Source organism: Drosophila simulans, chromosome 2L, assembly GCF_016746395.2.
Source record: "Drosophila simulans strain w501 chromosome 2L, Prin_Dsim_3.1, whole genome shotgun sequence".
Taxonomy (NCBI): Eukaryota; Metazoa; Arthropoda; class Insecta; order Diptera; family Drosophilidae; genus Drosophila; species Drosophila simulans.
This window is the reverse complement of record NC_052520.2, coordinates 3078939-3099490: the sequence shown is the minus strand read 5'-3', so window position 1 is coordinate 3099490 and position 20552 is coordinate 3078939. Positions and strand designations below refer to the sequence as shown.

Sequence of the window (20552 nt, the reverse complement as noted above, 5' to 3'; positions counted from 1 at the left end):
AGTGACTAGACAATTTTTTGGGTTTTCAGAAAGCGTAAAGGTCTCGAATCGAATGGATTGGATTTGGCTTTTTACCAAGATTAGGTTTGATTTCTAAATTTAAGTTGTAAGCAGATATCTTCTTCTCAATTAAATATTAACTTTGCCTAATTTTTACTTACATCAGCTGGAAAGTTATTTACCTCTGTTTATGAAGTTAACTCTTTGTTTGTTACTTAGTTTTTAAATAAGAATTGTATTGTCAAGGCAATTGCACAAATTGGCCAAATTTGAGGTAAAGTGATGTCGACAGCTCAATTAGACCACAAATGAGGTTGCTGTCGTCATCGAAAGAAGACGGCAACCTACTGAGGGATGCAAAATTAGCGTTTGAAAAAAAAGTCAAAATGAGGCAAGTGTTGGCTTATGCAATTCACACATTGTTCCAATGCATTTTAAGTCACTTGCTGTGCAAACAGTGCACTCAAAGAAAATGCCAATGTTTTCAGTTAATAAAAGCCACTTAAAATGTCATAGAGCTCTTTTAAATCAAAGATTCTGTTTTATACATCATATTGTAATATATTCATTTATACTATATGCACATTTTTTGTTAGTTTCCAATTCTTTTTGCGTGCATCTATTTAATGGATATTTTTTGAAAACAAATTGCCGCCACTTGCGCAGTCAGAGGAAAAAGTGTGCCACATGAAAATGAAATAAGGAAAAATTAGCTGGCAAATGTACCCCCCTTCGCGGTTGAAAACAAAATCCCGGGGGCAAACGACAGCGTTTTAAAAATAAAATTGCATTATGAGCGCATTCGCATTTGTATTTGCCATTTTCCCCTTTTAATTTTTGTTTTGGTTGGCAATAAAATTGTGTGCGGGATTGCCCAACTGTTTGTGTACTTGCGAATGGAAACTTTATTATCATTTGCCGGAAAATTGGGTTTCCCATTTAAATATTTTATTCGAATAATTGAGCACTAAAATGTTAGTGTTTCTATGCAATTAAGCTGAATGTGATTCATGCATATGATTATTTAAATGTGTGTTTTTTCTCTTGAGAGTGAGTTCCCTATCTATTCGCTCAGCTTTCTAAAATCATTTAGAGAATATTAACCCCGTTTAGAGTGGTTTCAGATTTCCACCAACTTATGAATCATCAGTCGGCTATCTTTCCATTCTGGTTCTTTTCCACTTACAGGGTATTAGCTTGAAGATCTATGCCATCTTCTATATTTATAATATTTGGCCCAGCGCCCTCTTTTTTGTTCAATTTACTGGAGCAAATGCCGAGGAAAATGAACATTTCAATGACATCATTTGGCAGTTTTTGGCGAAAATCAGAATTGGGGTTTACGAGTGTGTCTCAGTTGCTTGCCGCCTGGAAATTTTTAATGTCCGATGCAGTTTTCCGCTGTTTGCTGTCAGTTTAACGATTGTTTATATCGGATCTGCGGGGGTCTAGCGGTCGATTTTATTTCGGTACCGTTTCCGCGGACATCGGGCGGAGTTTCCTTTTACTGTTTTGCATGCGCATTGGCAGACCCCAGCTGATGGTGATTTTTAATGGGTGCACACTTTTTATTTTTATGCACGCCACATTAATAAAAAGAGTGGGAAATTTGTTTTCCTTTTCGCATTGGTAATTGTTAATTTTTATTGCCATCGGACCGGGGGTAGCCCCCCCATAAAAACTCATCTATGGGTACAACGAACTCACAGTTTACGATAGTTGCTGGTCACATAAAAAACCATGGCACAGATCGAACTGAAATGGTGAGCCGTAATATATTTTATAATCGCCCAGTGGGTGAGGTTTAAAGAAATAAAATGTGGTATAAAATCCAGATTAAATGGATTATTGTACTGGCGCAAACTTGGCGTTTCTCTTCTATTTTATGGATCAATCGAAAGTTGGTCTGCATGGGGAATATTTATGGTGCTTAAATCGGCTCAAAGTAAGAGCATTTAAGCCACATTTAGTTGCGGGTATTATTCAATCTAGAGACGCCATCGTAACTTTTCTCCTTTTGCTGCACTTGTCTCGGCTAAATTATGTAGATTTATGCCCACCTCCGCCTTTGTGTTGTCCTGGCTGGAAAGTTCCTTCCGAGCTCGATTAATTGCTTTTGCAGCTTCCGCCGCTTTTCACCTGCTTTTCACCCGCCGGAGGAAAGCTTGCCAATGAAAAATGTTTGAACGCCCACACGACGGCAACGTCCAACTTTTAATTGAAAGTCATATCCAATTTTTGCATATTAATTTACCGGGGGGCCCGCGGCAATTGGGTTCATCAGCTGTCATTGGCAGAAAGGGAAAATAAATGTAAAAATAAAAGAAAAAGCAGCTGCAACACTGAGTTGCCCTTGAGGACTATCCCACAACTTCCGTTTCACATTCGTTTTTGTTGCGGTGGAGAACTTCCGGCATTCGAGGCATGTGACATTCGGTATAGAATGATGTGCCAAGTCATGTGAATTATGCTCCCCAAAGTTTTTCAATCGACTAAATTTGGAGCCAACAATAAAATCGAATGGCACTCGAATTCCCCCCGAACATTTGACACCTTTTTGTGTTGCATTTCGGGCTAATTATAGTTGGCCTGGTCGGATTGACATTTGCAGGCCTGACTAAACTCACTAAAAAGCCAAAACTAAAGAGGGCGCCGATGCTATTCATAGCATTGAGGTTGTGCCTGCTCTCTGGGATACTGCTGCCCATTAGTCCAAAATCTGTGTGGGGTATGCTGGGTTTTGTATTCAACTAGCTCGACATTACCCAAGTAGCATTGTCTTTGATGGCACAAGTTATCCTTCAGTTAAAAAAAAAGGGATAGATAAATATGGTTATGAAATTGTTTTGCCATATATTCATCAGCCAAAAGATAATTTTGAAATATGCGCATATCTTAACCACTGTGCCAGCATAAATTTCGCTTTTTTTTCGAAACCGCTGGGAAACGCGTGTCTTTTCCGCCGTTTTGTCTTTTCACTCAGTAGTTTTCGGTGTCGCTGTTCCCAATTCAAATGCTCTGCCACAAATCATAGCGTGCAATTTGTCAGCTCATTTGGGTTTGGGTTTCGCTTTGGCTCGCCTTTGTCCGTCGCGTTATGATGACATTCAAACCTGTCAGCAACTGCCGTGCAAAGTCGGAAATTCAGGCACTTGGAGTGGGAAATGGGCATTTTCCTCCGCTCGAAGATTTATTTGGACTGTGTTGCAATGTTTTCTTGGCCATCCATGCACCTGCTTCACTTCGCTCTGCTGTGCTTTTTCCGCAGCCAAAAAATCGGGGTCGCATTATCGCATAGAGTGCCTCCTATTTTCTAGACCATTTATCATTCATGTTGCGAAATGCAGCCTGCAGTTAGTACAACAAACAGGGGCATTTATTTTTGCACACACAATGTAGATTAAATGGGATCTGGTGGATGGGATAGTCGAGTGTCCAAATCTTCAAATACTCTGGCAGAAAATTGTATCTTAAAGTGGATCTGGGTAATGTATCTTTCAGATATGCAAGTTTAATTTGGAGCATACCCTCTGGAAAGGTGTGATAAATAGTTGCATTAAAACCGCACGCTCAATTAAATGTAAAATGTCTGGGCTATAAAGTATTCGTCTATTTCGGATTTGTGTGTCTAGGATGTTGGCATCCTAAAAAGATTTTATGTCTAATTCTTGGAATGCCTTTCGCCTTTAGTATGTGTAAAATGCCATAAAATTGGAGCACCCATGGATAGCGCCATTAACAATAATTTAATTAATTCGGATTACAGGCCAAAAACCAAAGGGGGTTTTTGTGGGGGAGTCATGAGTTAAATGAGGCGGCTAATTGAATCGGCTAATGGCCGCCAATTAAATCTAACCATTATAAATCCATTCAATGTCAACAACAGGAGGAAATATGTACATGGCAATAAAAAACTAAACAAAAAACAGTATTGAAAATGTCAACCTTGTGGTAATCATAGAGCAAACGTTGCTTTGCAAAAAAAAAAGTGGTACACCGAGTGCACAAAGCTAAAAAATGCATTCAAGCGGCAATTGTCAGCGACATCAAATTAAATTCGCCGCCATCGTCGACGTCTGGAGATTGTGCGCGGGTGTATTAATCGAGAGCCTGTGAAAGTGAAATTTGAAGTCGTGATATCGATCAGATTCAGTTGAGAGCAGGCACACACTCTCCGGAAAACTCTTGTGCGGATCAAAGACACTTTGTACAAATCGAAAATCCAGCCAGTCAAAATGGGTGCCCACAGCTCGAAGGAGAAACTATCGCGTTCGTACTCCGAGCGCTACATCCACAGCCAAATGATCGAGCGCGAACGCTTCGGAAGTTTTGGCAAGCGGGCCTCCAAAGGCCTCACCAAAGGTGAGTTTCTGGCGGGGATCGGGGCTGTCAATGCTAATGAGTGGAGTGGTTATGGGCTAAACCCACATCGAGGGCATTGGCTTGCAGCGTAAACAGAGCCGGAGTTGCGTAAGCATCAACGTGGTTATCTTAGATGATAAGCCATCACCTTTTGGTGACAAAGGGGGCAAACAACTTAATGTTAAATAAGAGAAAATTCCAGATAAATATAAATAAAAGAACCTGGCAATGGCTAAAAAGGTTAACTTTTATAGGATACATAGTTAGCAAGCTCGGAATGAAATTTTACCAAATGGCTAGTATTCAAATTTGTCTGCACTTAATGTTCAACTTCGTACAAAAGCAGATCCACCCAATTCACATAACCCCCATTTCAAACTTAATCCCTTAGCACTTTTAAGCTTTTTTGGAAATTCCAACTGCGGTCCGCTTATCAAACCCCCACTATGCCACAAAAGGATTACGTGACTCGGTGCAACGCTCCGCGCACATGAAAAAAAAGATTTTCATTTTCATTTGGCCTAAGCCAGGTTGCAGCCAGCGTGCAACTTTTATTTCCATGTCCATGTCCAGCACAATTAGCCGTCAGCTGGAATAAATTTATTACGTTGTCCATGCCGCAGCTGCTTCTGTGGTCAACTCGGAAATGCATTTTCCCGCCGGCTCCGTTGATTAGCGGCCCTAAAGTGGCCAGCCAGGCCCACAAATGGTGGCTAACAAGTGCCGAGTTCGGGCCAACTGGAATTGAAGATGGACAATGGATGGTCGTTAAGGAGGCCCCTAGTTTAGGTGAATCCAAGTTGATTAGTGGCGAGCAGGGTATGAAATATGATTGATTGTCAGTGGAGATTTGTTGCTACCAAGTGGAAAATTAGATTAGCCAATATGCGGAGTAAAGAAAGTTATAAACTGCTGTGTATTGTATTGTATTGTATATATAGCTTTTTATTAGTCATTCAAACTGTTGTAATACCAAAAGCTAGAACTAAAATATATGTTTAAGTACCACCAGCAATGTCTAAATCATTTCTTGAAATAACTAAAGTGCACTCAAGATCTTGAGATCATATGCGATGGAACTCGTTCTCCACACCCGTTGAGAACTAATGGACGTCTGCCCGGGCATATTACGATTTCACCCTCCGTTTGTGTACATATGTATGTACATCCATTGCGGGGCAGACACTTCAATTATGGAAACGCTTTGTTTTAATCCACAAAATGTTAAAATGCAAATAGCGGGACCCCCAACTGTTTGGAAACAAGTGTGATTTTGCCTTTGAGTTATTAAATGGGAATCCGAGTGCACAACTCGGTTCAACCCAACCCAAACACTTTGAGGCTTTGCGTTTCGTGGCAACGTGTTTGCGCATAAATTACGCATCCGCATCATCCACATATTGATTTCCCAGCAATTTTTTTTCACATTTTCCCCTCATTTTTGTCTCTTGCAGGAGCTGCCAAAAAGCGCGATGTGCGCAATCTGAGCATATCGCCAACCGATCTGGGTCCGCCACCAAAAACCCAACAGACGACCAAGGGACAATCGACGCGCAGCAAATCATCGGCCACGCCCACGCCTACGCCCACATCCATACGTAAGTGCAGAGATTTACATATCATATTTACTAGGATAATTTTGAAACTTAATGGGTAAAGCCTTAAATACAGTGCTATTGTCGTATATTTCATATTATATTATTTATTTCAAGAGTTACCAACTTGCTGAGCTTTGAGCAAAGTATAGCTTTGAATATTTTAGAATAATATCAACCGAATAGCCTCGTTCCAATTATACGGCTGTGACTTGAGCTATGCCACTTGAAATCCCATAAAATCTCCGACATCGTTCTTACTCTGTTCCAGACGGAAGACACTTTTTACAGCTTCTTGGAAATCCCCTTGAAAGGTGTCAACTGTTGTCAAGAGTCCGCCCTGCAACGCCCCACCTTTTTCGCTCACTAGAGTTGTTATAGCTGGCTAAATGCGAAATCATCACTCAGGTGAAATGCTGCACAACTTGTTGCCCTCAATGAATTGCTAAATCTGTCCACCTGGCCGTCGGTCTGTTCCCTTATATCACTCACCTTGCTCCGCCGTAAAGGTGTCGTATCTTGAAGTCACTGTAATTCAATTGAGGGCGTGTGCTGGCTTCCAGTTGGAGTTGGAAAAACAATTTAGCGCTCCATTCCCACAGTTCAATGTTTCGAGCTGGGGGGAAAACTGGGAAAAATCTGTGCCAGCTGCAGTTGGACAACAGCTGCTGAGGTGACACTTTGTCTGCAGGCAGGCTCCTTCGACGCAGCTTGCCCCAAACTCCAAACTCCTGGCAGAGTACATGTTGCCACATGTGCCTGCGAATTCTGCGCCAATTCGGCTCCGTTGACTCATTCCCTGTGAGTCATCTTAAATCCCCCATCAAGTTGGATTGAATGTGGTAATTGCTTCATTGATTTTGTTGAGATGTTCAGATGTTTAAGAGACAAAAGATAAAATTTCTCGAAATGATTTGGGAATTCTACGATTTTTCAATTTTTTGTAAAAAAATATTTGGTATTTTGATCAAAACATTGGAAATAATTACCCAAATATGGAATGTCATACCTCGTTGAGTTTGTTTTTTAAATCCCAATCGATTGGCATTCAAGTTTCGGAATTCTAGGATTTTTCAATTTTTCGCAAATTTTGATGATGGTACCCCTTACAAAAAATGCGAAAATTTGGCCAAAAATTAATTTTACAAAATCAGTTTAAAAGTGAGAGGTGTTGTTAGTATTGGTTGTAAGGAGTATAAAATGGTACTTATTTTTGCTCTGTGACAATTTTTAGTCAAGTTATTACCAAAAAAGCAAACTTGAAAATTAAGTTTTTTGCCAAAAATAGTTTCCCAGATTTTTTGTGAATAAAATATTTGGTATATTGATCAAAACATTGGAAATAAATACCCAAAGGTACCTAACATAAATCTAGAGGAATTTTAAAGTACTGTGTTGATAGAAATCATCACGTCTGCGGAAAACCCAATTAAATCATTTTTGCCACTTACTCAATTAACGCATTTCGTTCATTGTATTCGAATTTCGATGACCCCATAACTTTGTATATTTATGCTGATACAAAACTGGGGCAAGCAAAACTGAAACTCAATAAATCATATATCCGCTACAATTGTTTTAAAGAATTAGAAAGAATTGAAGAGTTAACTTCCCGGAGTTTTAGTGGTAGTTTTATTATTATTTTTTTTTTTTTTTTTAAGTTTCTGCCTGACTTTGTGCGGGTTCCATGATTTTGTTTCCGATAGTGTACGGGTCATGCAAATTTCTGCAGGCCTGCATAAATTAGCCTTAATAGGGAAATGCATTGTGTTCGCCTGCCGAGATGTTGCTAAATTGCCTGAAATGTCGCAGGGCTGGAAATGAAATCGCTAAGAGAATGCTTGCCCCTCCGTTGGAATCTATTTATAAAGTCGGACTAATTTAAAATGACTTCTTTTGTCCCGATCTTTTTTACCCCGATGATGATCACATTGTCCAGTAGGAATTTCCAGAGTGCACATGCTTATCGCACCATTTTCACAAGCAGAAAAGCATGAAAAACGATGTGGAAACGTGTTTTGCATACACGATGGGGAAAAACGAGCTTTTGGCTTTCGGCTGGAATTTCTTGTACTAATTAAGATTTATTTTGCCAACATGCAATTTCGTGCAATTAATGCCGCTGTAGATTAATCAAAAGGAAAGCATATTTACAAAACTGAGTGCTGCCCATTCTAAGCCAAGACATGATATACATATAGTTGCTCTATTTATTAATGGTTTATCAACCAAAACGTGCCGTGGGTTCTTTCACCTCGCCACTATCTCCGCTGATAAGCAGAAGTTCGATTAACACACCCATTCCAGCTAATTGGATGGCCCATAATCGAATAACTATTCAGTATTCACTGGACAAGCAGCGCGATGGGGCAAACGTGATGGTTTTCAAGCCCACACTGCACTCTATTAACCCACGTCTGCCGGTTTTGGCCAAAAGAAAACCACTAAAGAAATGATTATTGGCATAATTGCGCAAGATCGATTGAGTCGTCGGCACTTTCGCACCTCTTTGTATCGTTCAGATTAGCTGCCCACGCATCTGATTTTTGTAAGAGTGTTGAAAGAGATCCGGTTAGGGTTTACCTGCCATATGGGTTTAATTCACCCATTGAAAGATGCGGTGGTCATAGCAGTTCTTCATGGGTGGTAGCTCCAATAAAGTTCAGAACTCTCGTCTGACATTGACATTCGTGGCATTGTAAACTCTTTTTTCGGCCTGCACAATTCCATTGTTTGTACTTGTGCCCGGTTTTTTTTTCTAGACTTGTACTAGCCATTTATGGCTTCTGGCGCTGGTTTGTTTAGCGTTTTGTTTTGCTTTTTTTCTCCTTATTTTTGCCTTTTTGTTTTTGCGGTTAGCATTGAAACCGAAGCGGTGACAACCGGGCTAAAAAGATTTCAGCACGAGCTGGAGAATTGCAAAGACAATATGGGAGATACATACGTCTACATATTCGTATTCGAATTCCCAAGTGGAAGTGGTCGTGAGGTCAGTTGGTGGACAGTACTATCCGTACAGGAAAATAAACATAACAAAAGCAGCAAATTATGCTAATTATTCAAGGAAACCTGTATTGTCTGCAAGTCGAAAGAGAAACTTTAGAAACTAAAGAGTTAAGCTAAGAGTTGGAAACTTAAGAGAGCTGTCATATGGCTTTCGTGTTAAGAGAGATCCTTAGCAACATTTAACTGCTTGCCTATAATGCTTTAGCAACATTTTAATGCATTGGAGAAAATGACTAGATTAACAAAAATTAGATAAATTCTTATAACATATTTAAAACGAATGCACATGAAATAAAACTCCGCAACATGTTGCGCTCTCTCGCCCAGCAACGTGTGAACTGCTTTGTGGCACTGCTTGCTGCACGCACCTGCCTTTTTCATGCCACTCCAAAAACAGGTGTTTCTGTTTTGGCATTCTTTCCCTGTTTTGCACCTTGTGTTGCAGGCAATGAAAAAAAACGCATGAGCACTGCAACCTGGAAATGCAAACTGGTTTTCTTTTGATTTCATTAATTTGGTCAAATTATGACATGCTGGGCGGCCAGCGACTCGGGATCGCTGTTTCCCCAGCACCGAATTGAGATTCGGATTCAGTTGCAGATGCAGATTCTTGCGCTTTCTGCGCTCCCTGCCACTTGAGCGTTCAGGTGCATTGATAGCCGGAAAGCGGCATTTTTATCATAATAGTTGAACCAAGTAGGCTCAATGAATGTGACACAAATCGTACACAAATTACAAACTTTGCCTTATACCACTTTGAAAAAATATATATTGCATCCGTATTTTCAATCTTTATATCATATTTCGAATGAGACTCGGTCCTCGGAGTGGTAAAGTGAAAATATGGGCTTAAGTAGGTTTATTCGCAAGCATTTTGGCAGTAAAAATTCATTGGGCAGTGCGGGTAAAATTATAGAAAACATAGAGAACGACGAGTTGGAAAGTGAGTTTTTGCTGCTGCCTGAAAGTATGCCGCATTGTTTATTACCAATTCATTGACCAACAATTTTTCTCGCCCATTCATTGCAGATAAACGTTTAAATGGCACCTTGGCCAGTCCGGCAGCAATTGCGACACCCATCAAAGGAGTGGCCACCAAATCCGGAGCCACAAACAAGCTGCAACAATCGGCAAAAACTAAATCAACCTCGATTATCAAAGGTCCAGCATTTGTCGGCGTTTCCGAGGGTAAGTGTCAACAGAAAAGTCAAACATTTCGAATAAGTTAATTAGCCGCGCGAAGGGAAATCGAAATTGGAGCAGCTCAAATTGTAACCCCATTACTTATTTCCTATTTCCCTTCGGCCAACGCGAAGTGAAAGCATACGAAATTCAAGTTTACTTCAAATCAAATTAATTTTTATCTATCTGAACGTGCCGCCAAAGTTTTTTGTCTGGCCAAAAAAATTTGTTACATTGGCGCACAATCACACAATGGCCGATGAACAAAGTTGGCTGGTCCATTGCAAAATGCTCTCCTGGGGACAGTTTTTGTGCTCAAAAGTTGGCTAACTTTTGTAATTAATATTAAGGCGGCTAATTAGCCGTTCGGGGATTACGAACTGAGGAGCTTCTGCGCCACATTAGTTATACTATACAGCTAGTTCTATCTTGCCTCACTTGCTGGTGTCAAATGCGTGGCACGCCTCTAAACGATTTCAATGGCAAACTCGGCACTTGGCTGTGGGTTCGTTGTTCGTTTATAAGCAAATAAAATATTTATATACTCCCAAGTATATGATTTGCATTGAGGTGGGGCAGAATGCCACTAATAGGCGGTGATTATCTTTATGGGATTCGTCTATACGACTTGTTTAACTAATTAGGTCTTCTTCGATGAAAAAATATCTTAAATTTTCAGGTAGTAATTAAGCCAGCTTGGTTTGCAAATACTACAATGATAAGAATTATCTAGTAATAGTTTAAAGACGCTCTTAAGTTTTCCCATTCGATTCAATTTTAGTGGCCGAACTTCTTGGCTTTTTAGCTATCAGTTGCGTTCTTTATCTGCAGCCCGTTCAGTAGTTGAGTAAGCCAGTGAATTTAATGGCCAAGTTTTCCCACATACGTATATGTACACATGTGTGTTTTGTGTGCTTACATAATCGTGTGCATGACCCCCACTTGGCAGGTGGTTCTACATTATGGCCCACACACACACTGAGAGAATTCCCCCCCTGGTTCTGCGCACAAATGTCACAACTTGTTTATGCCGCTTTGCGTTCACTTGTGCTTGCCCCTCCAACGAAATTTGCTTTGATGTTCAGCGAGTTGTGGCCGCCGTGCGTTTTGTTCTTGTTTTTCATACTGGGCGTTGGTGCACACTCCAGTGACCCCTACTCCACTTGTGAGCCACTGCATCGTTTTGGCTTATTTGAAGTTAAATTGTTTGTTAAATGGCATAATGCGCCCCCGCCCTGTAATTCTCACCACAAACTCTGGGAATATTAGACGAAAGCCAAGCTCGAAGCAATCAGTTTTCACCCACATCTGTTTTTGGCGCTGAGTTCGACTATTTTGTCGAATTTTATTTATTGCTTTCACACCATCCACTTTGGGGGAGCGATCAATTAAGTTGTCATTTAATTTTGATTGTGCGTGATTGTGGCCCGCATGTGAAGTAGACGTTGGGAAAGTTGCGATGATATCTGAATGCTCTTCTGCGGTTTGAAAGAAATAGTAATGAAATCGAGCATATATATATATATATTGCTGCTCATCTTAAAGACTCCTACACCAAATTCAATCTTAAGACCAGCTTCTATTATTTTTGATAGGGTATAGAATAAACATAGATATAATAAACATAGATAGAATCGGGTCTGTAGCTTTGTGTGGCCACAGGCAGTCCATTCCGCGTATCTGAGCGCTTGTTTTCACTCTAATTTATGGCTCCACACATCAAGTTCATTGATTTCAGCGCGGTGTCGCCGCTATCGTGGGCTTTTCTTTATGGCCACTTTTCACGCTCTTAACCGATTGATTGTCAAGCGCTTTTAGCCATCTGCGTGCGATGGCACGCTTCGAGAAAGACAACATCATCGTAATCTATTAACTGTTTTGCATTTTGCAATGGCAAATTGCTGTTGTACACTGGGTGGGGAAAAAAGTTAATGGCCGCCGCTCTTCACAAGAAATCAAACACCAACACGCACCTTTCCAGTATCTTTGCGTCGTGCCTTTTGTTTGGAAATACTTTTACTTTTCTTCGACGGGTTTCTGCCATGCGTAACCAATATGAAAACCTATTACTACTTTTAGTATTGAGTACGCCAGCGTTTCCACAACAATTTGCAATTCATTACGGGCCCACACACATGGAACGCTTTTGAAAGCCCAAAGATTTGCAAGAAAATGGCTGGGCTCTTTTAGCAGATTGCTTTATTGGTGGCACATAAAGTAATTGAAATACTGTCGCCCCAATAAACTATGCTTTCCTACATAATTTTAACTACTAAAACAAACAAAAAATTAACCCACAAAAATGTATTGAACTGTCAGCGGTAGTTTCACAAACTCAATTCGCATGAGAAATTTATGCAAGTTGAGAAGATGGGGATTTCTCGGTTTCTTATAATTTGCACACAAAAGTTGACTTAAACCGAAGCCAAATATTGCATAAATTGTTGGGAGCTCTTAGGGCTTGAGTAATTTCGCCTTTGAATAATATATTTTGGCGTGAGAACTGCGATTTGCGGTAGTTATGCATAAATTTCGATCGGGATATTTATGGGCATATACATTTTGAGCCAAATTTTAAGCCAAATTTCGCAAGCACTGCAATGCGAGTTGGCTTTCTTCGATTCAACAATTGTTTCGGCCGCTTATGTAAGTCACCGCGAGTTCCTATTAATCTGAAACTTTCGGTTTTCGGATTACCTACAATATCCATCCGGCACACGCCATGATTATTTCCTTGTTAAATCAATTTCTGTGGCCTCTATTTTGATTTGAATGTTGGCTGAATCCGGGTCGAGTTGGTTAATTCTATTCAATAGAAATGCTTTCTTCGCGCTCCGTAATTATCCCAGCTTAATCTCGGCAAACCTGATAAAGTTTATAGCCCTCGATCTTCTAACTGGAGCGTGGCTCTTAATGAGCCGCTGTGTTCTTACCATCCGTAATCATTATAAACTTTTCTCCACTTCTGTATGTGTATAGCTAGTATTTTGTATTTTGCATACACACACTCGGTCGAAAAACAACTTTTGCTGTTGGCCAACTGTGACGCGAAAGTCATGGCGACAATATTTGAAAAACTCAAAAAAAATATATAATTACATTTGCCGCAAAAAGGTAAAAAGTTGATATGGTTTCGTTGATAATAGTGAAAGGGGCGGTTGCTTTCGATTGAATGTTGAATCCATTTGGTTTCCGAAATCTGTCATTTGAAATTGACACTTGGGTCGTGCGGGTCGCTGGAAATTCAAAATATTTTAATAAGTTTCGACAAAATTTGTTTCCGTCGTAATATCCTGCTATTCTAGTTTCAAAGCGTTTTTGAAATTCAAATTCAATCTTTCGTCGAATGTGCTAATTTACGTTTTACTTGAGGACTTTTTTGGTGGCCCGCAAGCTTTTGCCATATCAGTCGCTGGGAATTCGAGTTGGAGTTCGAGTTGAATTGGAGTGGAGTGGAGTTGGAATCGAAATCGCAAGACCAAGTTAAAGCCGGCGACCGAAAGCAGCGACGTTGGTGTCGACAGAGAGATCGAGAGATCGAGAGAGAGAGCGATCACTGTGGGGATACACTTCAGTTGCGCGGCGAACTCCGAGAGCAGCGGACGTCTTTTATTCGCGCAGTGTATGACCAGTGGCTAAGCAAGCAAATAACCAAGTAGCAACTGTGTATAACAGTGCAAGTGCTGCCCAGTTTGAGAGCCACTGAGAGCCCCAGGCGCATGCTCCAGAAAATGGGTCTCAACGAGTTTGTGTCACTTTTGTACGGCTCCTCACAAAGTCTGAATGCCCACAAGGACGCGTCCACGTCCACGTACCCATTGCCATCGGTCGCGGATTGGAAAGAGTTCCAGCAGATGTTGAAAAATCACAAAAATGTGCAGCCCAAGAGGTACGGCTTCAAGGATTACCATCACTCGCAGGACTTTAAGTATGGAAAAATATATTCGGGAATCGGACGCACAGCAGAAGGCGCAGGCAACGGCGGCGGCGGAAACGGAGTAGGGGCAGTGACCAAGGGACATGCCTCCGATGGCGCTGGCCAAAACAAACTTCTGAACAACAACAGCAGCACGCATAACAACAACATGGCCAAGACATCGCGGATACCCACAACCACCTCAAAGTCCATGACTTCCTCGGCTTCCTCCTCCGGCAGCAGCGAACTGGACATTCTCCGCTCGTACACAAAGAACACCATCAAGTCCTCGCTGACATCGTCGACGCCATCCAGCTCCTTCCTGTGGAACTCCTTTCGCATGCCACGCAAACAGAAATCTCCGCTGGCCGAAAAGAAACGAAGCGGCGGTGAGTAGATGAAAAAAATCAATTCCCACACTGGGAAAGTCGGTTGTGCACAAAAATAGATACTAGATATCAGAGTGATGTTCCTAAACCGTACTATCTGTACCCAATTGTTAATTGCCTGGAGCTGATTGGGATTCAGATTAAGATTCCGAGTGACCCATTTAGTTCTCCTTTTCTCCTTCACTAAGAAAACAATGGGGATTGTTTTTTGGCTTTTGGCCGTCGGCTATTTGGCTAACAAGTGAGTGAAAGATGAGAGGCGAGATCTTTGAGCTGGGCTACACAAAAACCAGCGAATCGCATTGTATAATTCGAAAATTGCTTGGGCATGACCCACAACCCAAAGCAAGAAGAGGAAGAAGAAGTAGCATAAGTCTAACGGCATCCGAAACTATCTTAGTTACAGGGTATGAACAATCTTATGTTCTCGACTAATGCCAAACGAGGCGTTACAACAATAATTTCCACTGAAGTCATTTGGTGTTTGTGCTCCTAATTTCCTTTTTTTAATACTCTTCTTCAACACTTCGTTTTTTTTTTTTTTTTTTGAGTTATTATGCTCAGCTTGGCAAATACGATTTTTCGTCTTTTTGCCATTTCATTATTTTGGCTCAATTATGAAACTTCGCCTTTGGCTCAACCGCTAAAAATAAACTCAACATAAGTAAGAAATAACATCTTAATTGCTGGAGTTTTTCCTTTTTCATGTGCCAAGTCATTTATTTGGTTTGAATGTTGACACATAGTGAGATCACCAAGGCAAATAAGTGATTTGACAAAAGTTTTGAGGGTTTTAGTTGAACGATCGTTAGATATTGATATGCTTATGTTTTGGCGGGAACCATTGCATAAGAAAAGTTACTATAATAGATGGACATGATAATGATATATCTCTTACTCATTTCAAAGTAGTGGTCATACTTTCCCTGTCATTTCTTGGCTCTATAAGCTGTTCTTGATTCTTTAAATATGATATACTTAACTGATTGGCAAGTCTTATTTAGTATTTATGATTCCAAACACATTTACACGAAAACATTCAGACATATTCTGCGCATGTCTCGCCATCCGAAGGCGCAACAAGAAGTGGAAAACCGCAAGCTGGCCGGTTGACTACTCCTCTTCTTGGCCATGGACCAATATCGATTTTCGTAGGGCGCCTATTCAGATGCCAGCCTGTTTTTTTTCTGGTATCTTAAGAATCCCCTACTAACTACCCCCATTGATGATGATGATGACGATGATGACTCATCGGCGGCGAGCTACCCCAACAAAAAAGTATCCAAAACTTTCTCTCTCTGTGTCGCTTGGCTCAGCATAAAAATTGCATAATGTACTTTTTCGCTTGTGTGTTTGTTGTGTGACACACTGACACTCATTGTGTATGAGATATATGACAGCCGCAGCGGCAGGACATGCGCAGTTCGTTGCAGAGAGGCTCCACTGTTATACGCTCTTGTTTACAGTGCCCGCCAAACTGTACTGAATCATTTATGGTGCGTTTTCCCTGGGCTTTTAATATTTTCATAGCCCGAAGTGAATTAATACATCGAAATGAGTGAATTATGCCGAAAGGTAATTAAATCATAGCTGCTGCGCTCATTAACGGTGCGGTTGCGCTTTTTGGCGCTACCAAACTGTGACCACATGGCTTTTCTTTAATGGAGTCAAGTGCAGGCAGAAAACAAACGAAAGAAGTCCGCATACAAGTGGCGGCTTCTGGCCAACGGAGCGCAACAAATTGTTGCCACTGGCGGGCCAGTGAATCCAGTGAGAATCCGGGGGGAAAGAGACCGCCACTTGATTGATCCATGACTTTCGGTCTCGATTTTTGGCCGACGGCCAAGTTGTCAAGCGCGCACAACGGGGCGTATGCGCAATGCCATTAAATAGCTACGGATAAGCATTGAACTTGCCTTTCTTCTGGCCAAGATTTGCCCCGATAGCCCCTATAATTAAGGCCATGTGCCTGTTGCAGCTTTTTATTAAGACACCAATCGATATCAAATGGGTTTTGGGGACTATTAAAAAAAGGGGATTACTAGATTGCAATAAACTTAACTTGGCTTGCATTTAAAATAGTGAAATGCAATAGAAATAGTCAATTAAAAGGGAACTTCAATTGTGAATTGTCTGCCACACACATTTAGTTAGCCATAAATATATTTTTAAGCTATTAACACATTTATTAATTAGTCGAATTAATTAAATACCTAATGGCTTTATAATTATGATTTTCTATCGCACATGGTTTTATGGTTTTTCTAATTTCGCAAAAATTTCCAGCGATTCGCCACGCTGCCCACCGTCCATTTGCGCGTTATAATTTGAAATTTGTGCGTGGATAATTTAATAACTTTGTGTTACCCATCCGAAGTCTTTCGCCACTACTCTGGCCTGTCATTCCCCCCATTTCTATTCGATTCTTTGGCCAATTTGTCGCGACGTAGTGCTTTGCGAATGGCTCGACAGGCCAAATAAAAGCGAACAGAGACCCTAGATAGTAAACCGTGCCACCAACTTTTCTATTGAATTACACACCGCGACGTGCAAAGTGTCGGGCTTTTCGCTCTGTGTACTTTGTGTCTGCCGATGGCAGTGCAATTAACACTTGTTGACAAGTTCACTGGGCCATGCTTTTACTTAACGTATTTAACTTATTGCGTGAACCGCCCACGCTCTTTGTGGAACAACAACAGCTGCCATGATTTTGCGGCATTAAATTTTGATTTATATTGGGTCATTAATTAGCCAACAGTCGCCCAGTCTTTTGGCTTTTGTAAGCGAAACGAACAAAAATTAATTAAGCATTGCTCATACGCCGCGTGGCCCGCTCGTTTCGAGCGCCTGCTATGGCAATTACGTGACCCCCAGTGATGCACTGCGCCATCCTCGACTGCTTTTGTCACCAGAGCTCTCCATTGAGCATGATAATAATTTACTATGCCTCTGTCTCCTTCTGTGACTGACGTCACAGTTTGATTTTGTGTCTCTTTTAATTATGGACGATTTTTGTTTATTAATGCAAGGCGTACATGAAAAATACACTAGAAAAAATTGGGATATTGGGGCTCTTTACTTTATTAATTGTTATTCTTTCTTAATGTTACTAGTCTTACTACAATTTTCCCTAACGTGAGTTAAAACTCTCTCTTAAGTTCCAATGGGTGTCCCATTTTTTTTCACTGTGTACTTGTGCGCCATTTGTGGGATCCCATAATCCACCACATGGTGAAATCGGACCCAAATTAGCAACAACTGCGTGGCGAACGATCAACAACGGCGAACAACGAAGATCGACGATGAACAACGAAGACACAACGACAGCGAGAAAAGCGCGCCTCTTTCGTTTGATTTAAATTCACTAACAGTTTATGCTTAGAAGTTTGCGCTATCGCGTCGCTCGTCGTTGTTCGATTAATGAATTTCCACCGGCGGTTAACCATTTTTTATGTTGTACGTACGCCGAGAATCGGAAATCGGAAGTGGAAAATGTGAATGCGGTGATGATAACCAGTGCCTGGAAATCCCAGTCAAAGGGCTCAAACTCATTAGCGAGGTCCCCAAGTGTCGCCAATTAAAATCGATCCATCCGCCATGGCAGCTCCGCGTCCATTAATTGAAATCCCAGTGCGGAATTAAGCCAAATAGAGCGGAAGCACCATGATGGCACTGTGCGATGTGGGCAGAGCTGGATCCACTGCATCCGATGGAGCTGTCAACGCAGATTTGTTTGTGAACTGCGATTATGAGGACGAGGGAATTGGCGGTAAGCTGGCGCAGGGATTTCAAATTGATAAAAGGGAATGCTTTAGTTTTTCTTAAATTGCTGAAATTAAGCTGTTCAAAAATATCAAAGTTGCGTCGCAATTTTCGTTTTTCTCATTCATTCGTTTTTCAATGCACTTTATGTTTGTATATCAGCAAAATAAATGTTGTGCAAAATAAATAAAAAGGCCGACAAATATTAAAAGCAACAAAACTGAAGCCACAAAGCATATATATGTACAAATTTTGATGTCTGGCCTAGAACTTTGGCACATGGCACAAACATGAATTTGGCATAAACATTTAGCCAGTAGCAAAAAAAATTAAATTATGTATATGAATATATATTAGAATTTTTATTAACAAAGCACTGCTTGTGCTTTCACAGCATTTTATATATATATTAATTATTTTCTTTAATTCAATGTGCCTAGGGTATTGCACATTTCAAACCATTTCAATGCCAATTTCCTTTACTTACTCATTTGCTTTCCAGTCATGAAGCTTTTTTCTGTGGTCTTTTCTATCGTGGGACTTTGGTTATTATTTTTTTCATTCGTATGGCAACCGCAAAATAATCTGAAAATCATACATAAACCGATGATATATGCGTAGTAAAAGTTCGAAATTAAACGCACACTCGGTCATGTAATGATTAATTAGACATTTTGTATATATAGTGCACTGATTTCGTCTATTTTGCGCGCTTTGTTCTGTTTTTTGTATTTTTTTGGCTTGCGAAGGCAGAACTTATCTAAAAATAATCATTAGAACTTGAGCCAAAAACGAAAAGTGTTTTAAAGGCTTATTTAGCCGCTGAGAAGAGATAGGAAAATGAAATGGAAATGCGCCAAGCGACTGGGCGACCTTGAAATGTGCGTTGGCCGAGTGAAAATCATGAACTACAAACGAGAATTAAATACAATATCTAGCCATAATGGATGAAATAAAAAATCCATGCCAGAAATCCCTTGATATGCGTCTTTCATCACCGCCGACATCGTGGGCAGTTTGAAGCGATGATCTGCCCATCATGGAGTTTTTCCGCCTTTTGACTCTGCCTGATTGACATTCTGCAGAAATCGATCGTCTTCATCTACAGATATATCTAAAGATATATATATATCTGTAGAATGGGCTGAAGAGGTCTTCCGCTGGTCCTATTACCCCCTTAATTCGTATCCACTGTTTATTGGGAGTTGTTTATAGCGACCCAGCTGCTTTCCTTGACTTTCAAGCTAACAAATTGGTTGGCACAAAGCATAATTTAGTGCAAATACTGTTTACATTTTGTCTCATTAAGGGTCGGTGAAAAACGATTTGAATGACGTGCTCATCTGTTGTTTTCAATTTCAATTGAGGGAAGTGTACATTTTGGTTCTTCGAATGTTGATGGCTCTTCCGGTTTGTAAAATATATTAATTATAGCACTACAAATCTTGGGCAAACTTTTTGTATAAAAAAGCCTACATACTGCACCACTTAGCATTTCCTTTAATTAATTATTAAAAGCTTTTTGCTATCAAGATCCTTGGAATTTCCATGTATTTTTTTTACACTAATGAATCGCCTGCATACTTAAGATATTTCTTCATAGCATATTTAGCTCAAATACGTCAAGTAATTTGCACAAAATCGCCGCCAGGCACTTGACTCTCGCCCACAGAAAGTGCTTCTGTCTCGTTGCTAAAACAATTTGTTGTTAAATTGCAATTAAAGCGTTGTCTATTTCGCTACGCACCCCTGGTAACCCAACCCCTTCCCCCTCTCTCCCTCGACTGAAAACACTGAAATAAAACAGATACAAAGTTACATTTACAGACAGTCGAGTCCGAGTGAAGTAAAGTGATTTTGGCTGCTTTTTTCGCTTCTCCCAAAACGCAGCTAATTGAAATGCCAGTTTGCCAGTTGCCAGTTTCGACTGGCTGCTGTTGTTCGCTTTTAATTACGCGCATTTTCATTGGACATGTTTTTGTGGGTCGCCATGGGTTAAGACGGGTTGTTTGCTGTCGGCAGCAACGAGCCGAGTTTTCCAAAATCAAAAAATCCGCTAAAAAGGCGACGGCAACAGCAGCTGCCTAATGCCAAATAAGATATTTCGGAATTTCAATTATTTTCCATCGCCCAGTGGCAGGTACGTCCGCCCCACAGTCCCGCTGTCCCACTGTGCAGCATTCAGTGTCACACAGTGCCCACTGTGCACAGCACAGCATCGCATCGCATTCGCATTTACCTCGACACATGGCGGGTTTTGGCGAACCGAAACCCAAACTAAAACTCAAATCCCAGCCCAAACCGTCATTATGAGCTCGGCTGACCGAATGCGAACCCTCC

General features: G+C 40.8%; 1 protein-coding gene across 7 annotated transcripts in view; it reads left to right on the top strand.

The window, feature by feature from the left end:
• Window positions 1–20552, top strand: part of LOC6730818 (protein MLP1) — a 72260-nt gene that overhangs the window by 41649 nt on the left and 10059 nt on the right. For 3 of the 7 annotated variants that reach the window (XM_039294965.2, XM_039294962.2, XM_039294970.2), the window contains 2 exons: window positions 5817–5960; window positions 9993–10151. In XM_039294965.2, coding sequence (XP_039150899.1) covers window positions 5817–5960; window positions 9993–10151 — 303 coding nt within the window. Of the gene's footprint in view, window positions 1–3886; window positions 4363–5816; window positions 5961–9705; window positions 9907–9992; window positions 10152–13354; window positions 14451–18098; window positions 18220–20552 lie in introns of those variants that run through there. The other 4 variants (XM_039294972.2, XM_039294974.2, XM_039294968.2 and 1 more) reach the window with 4 other exon arrangements.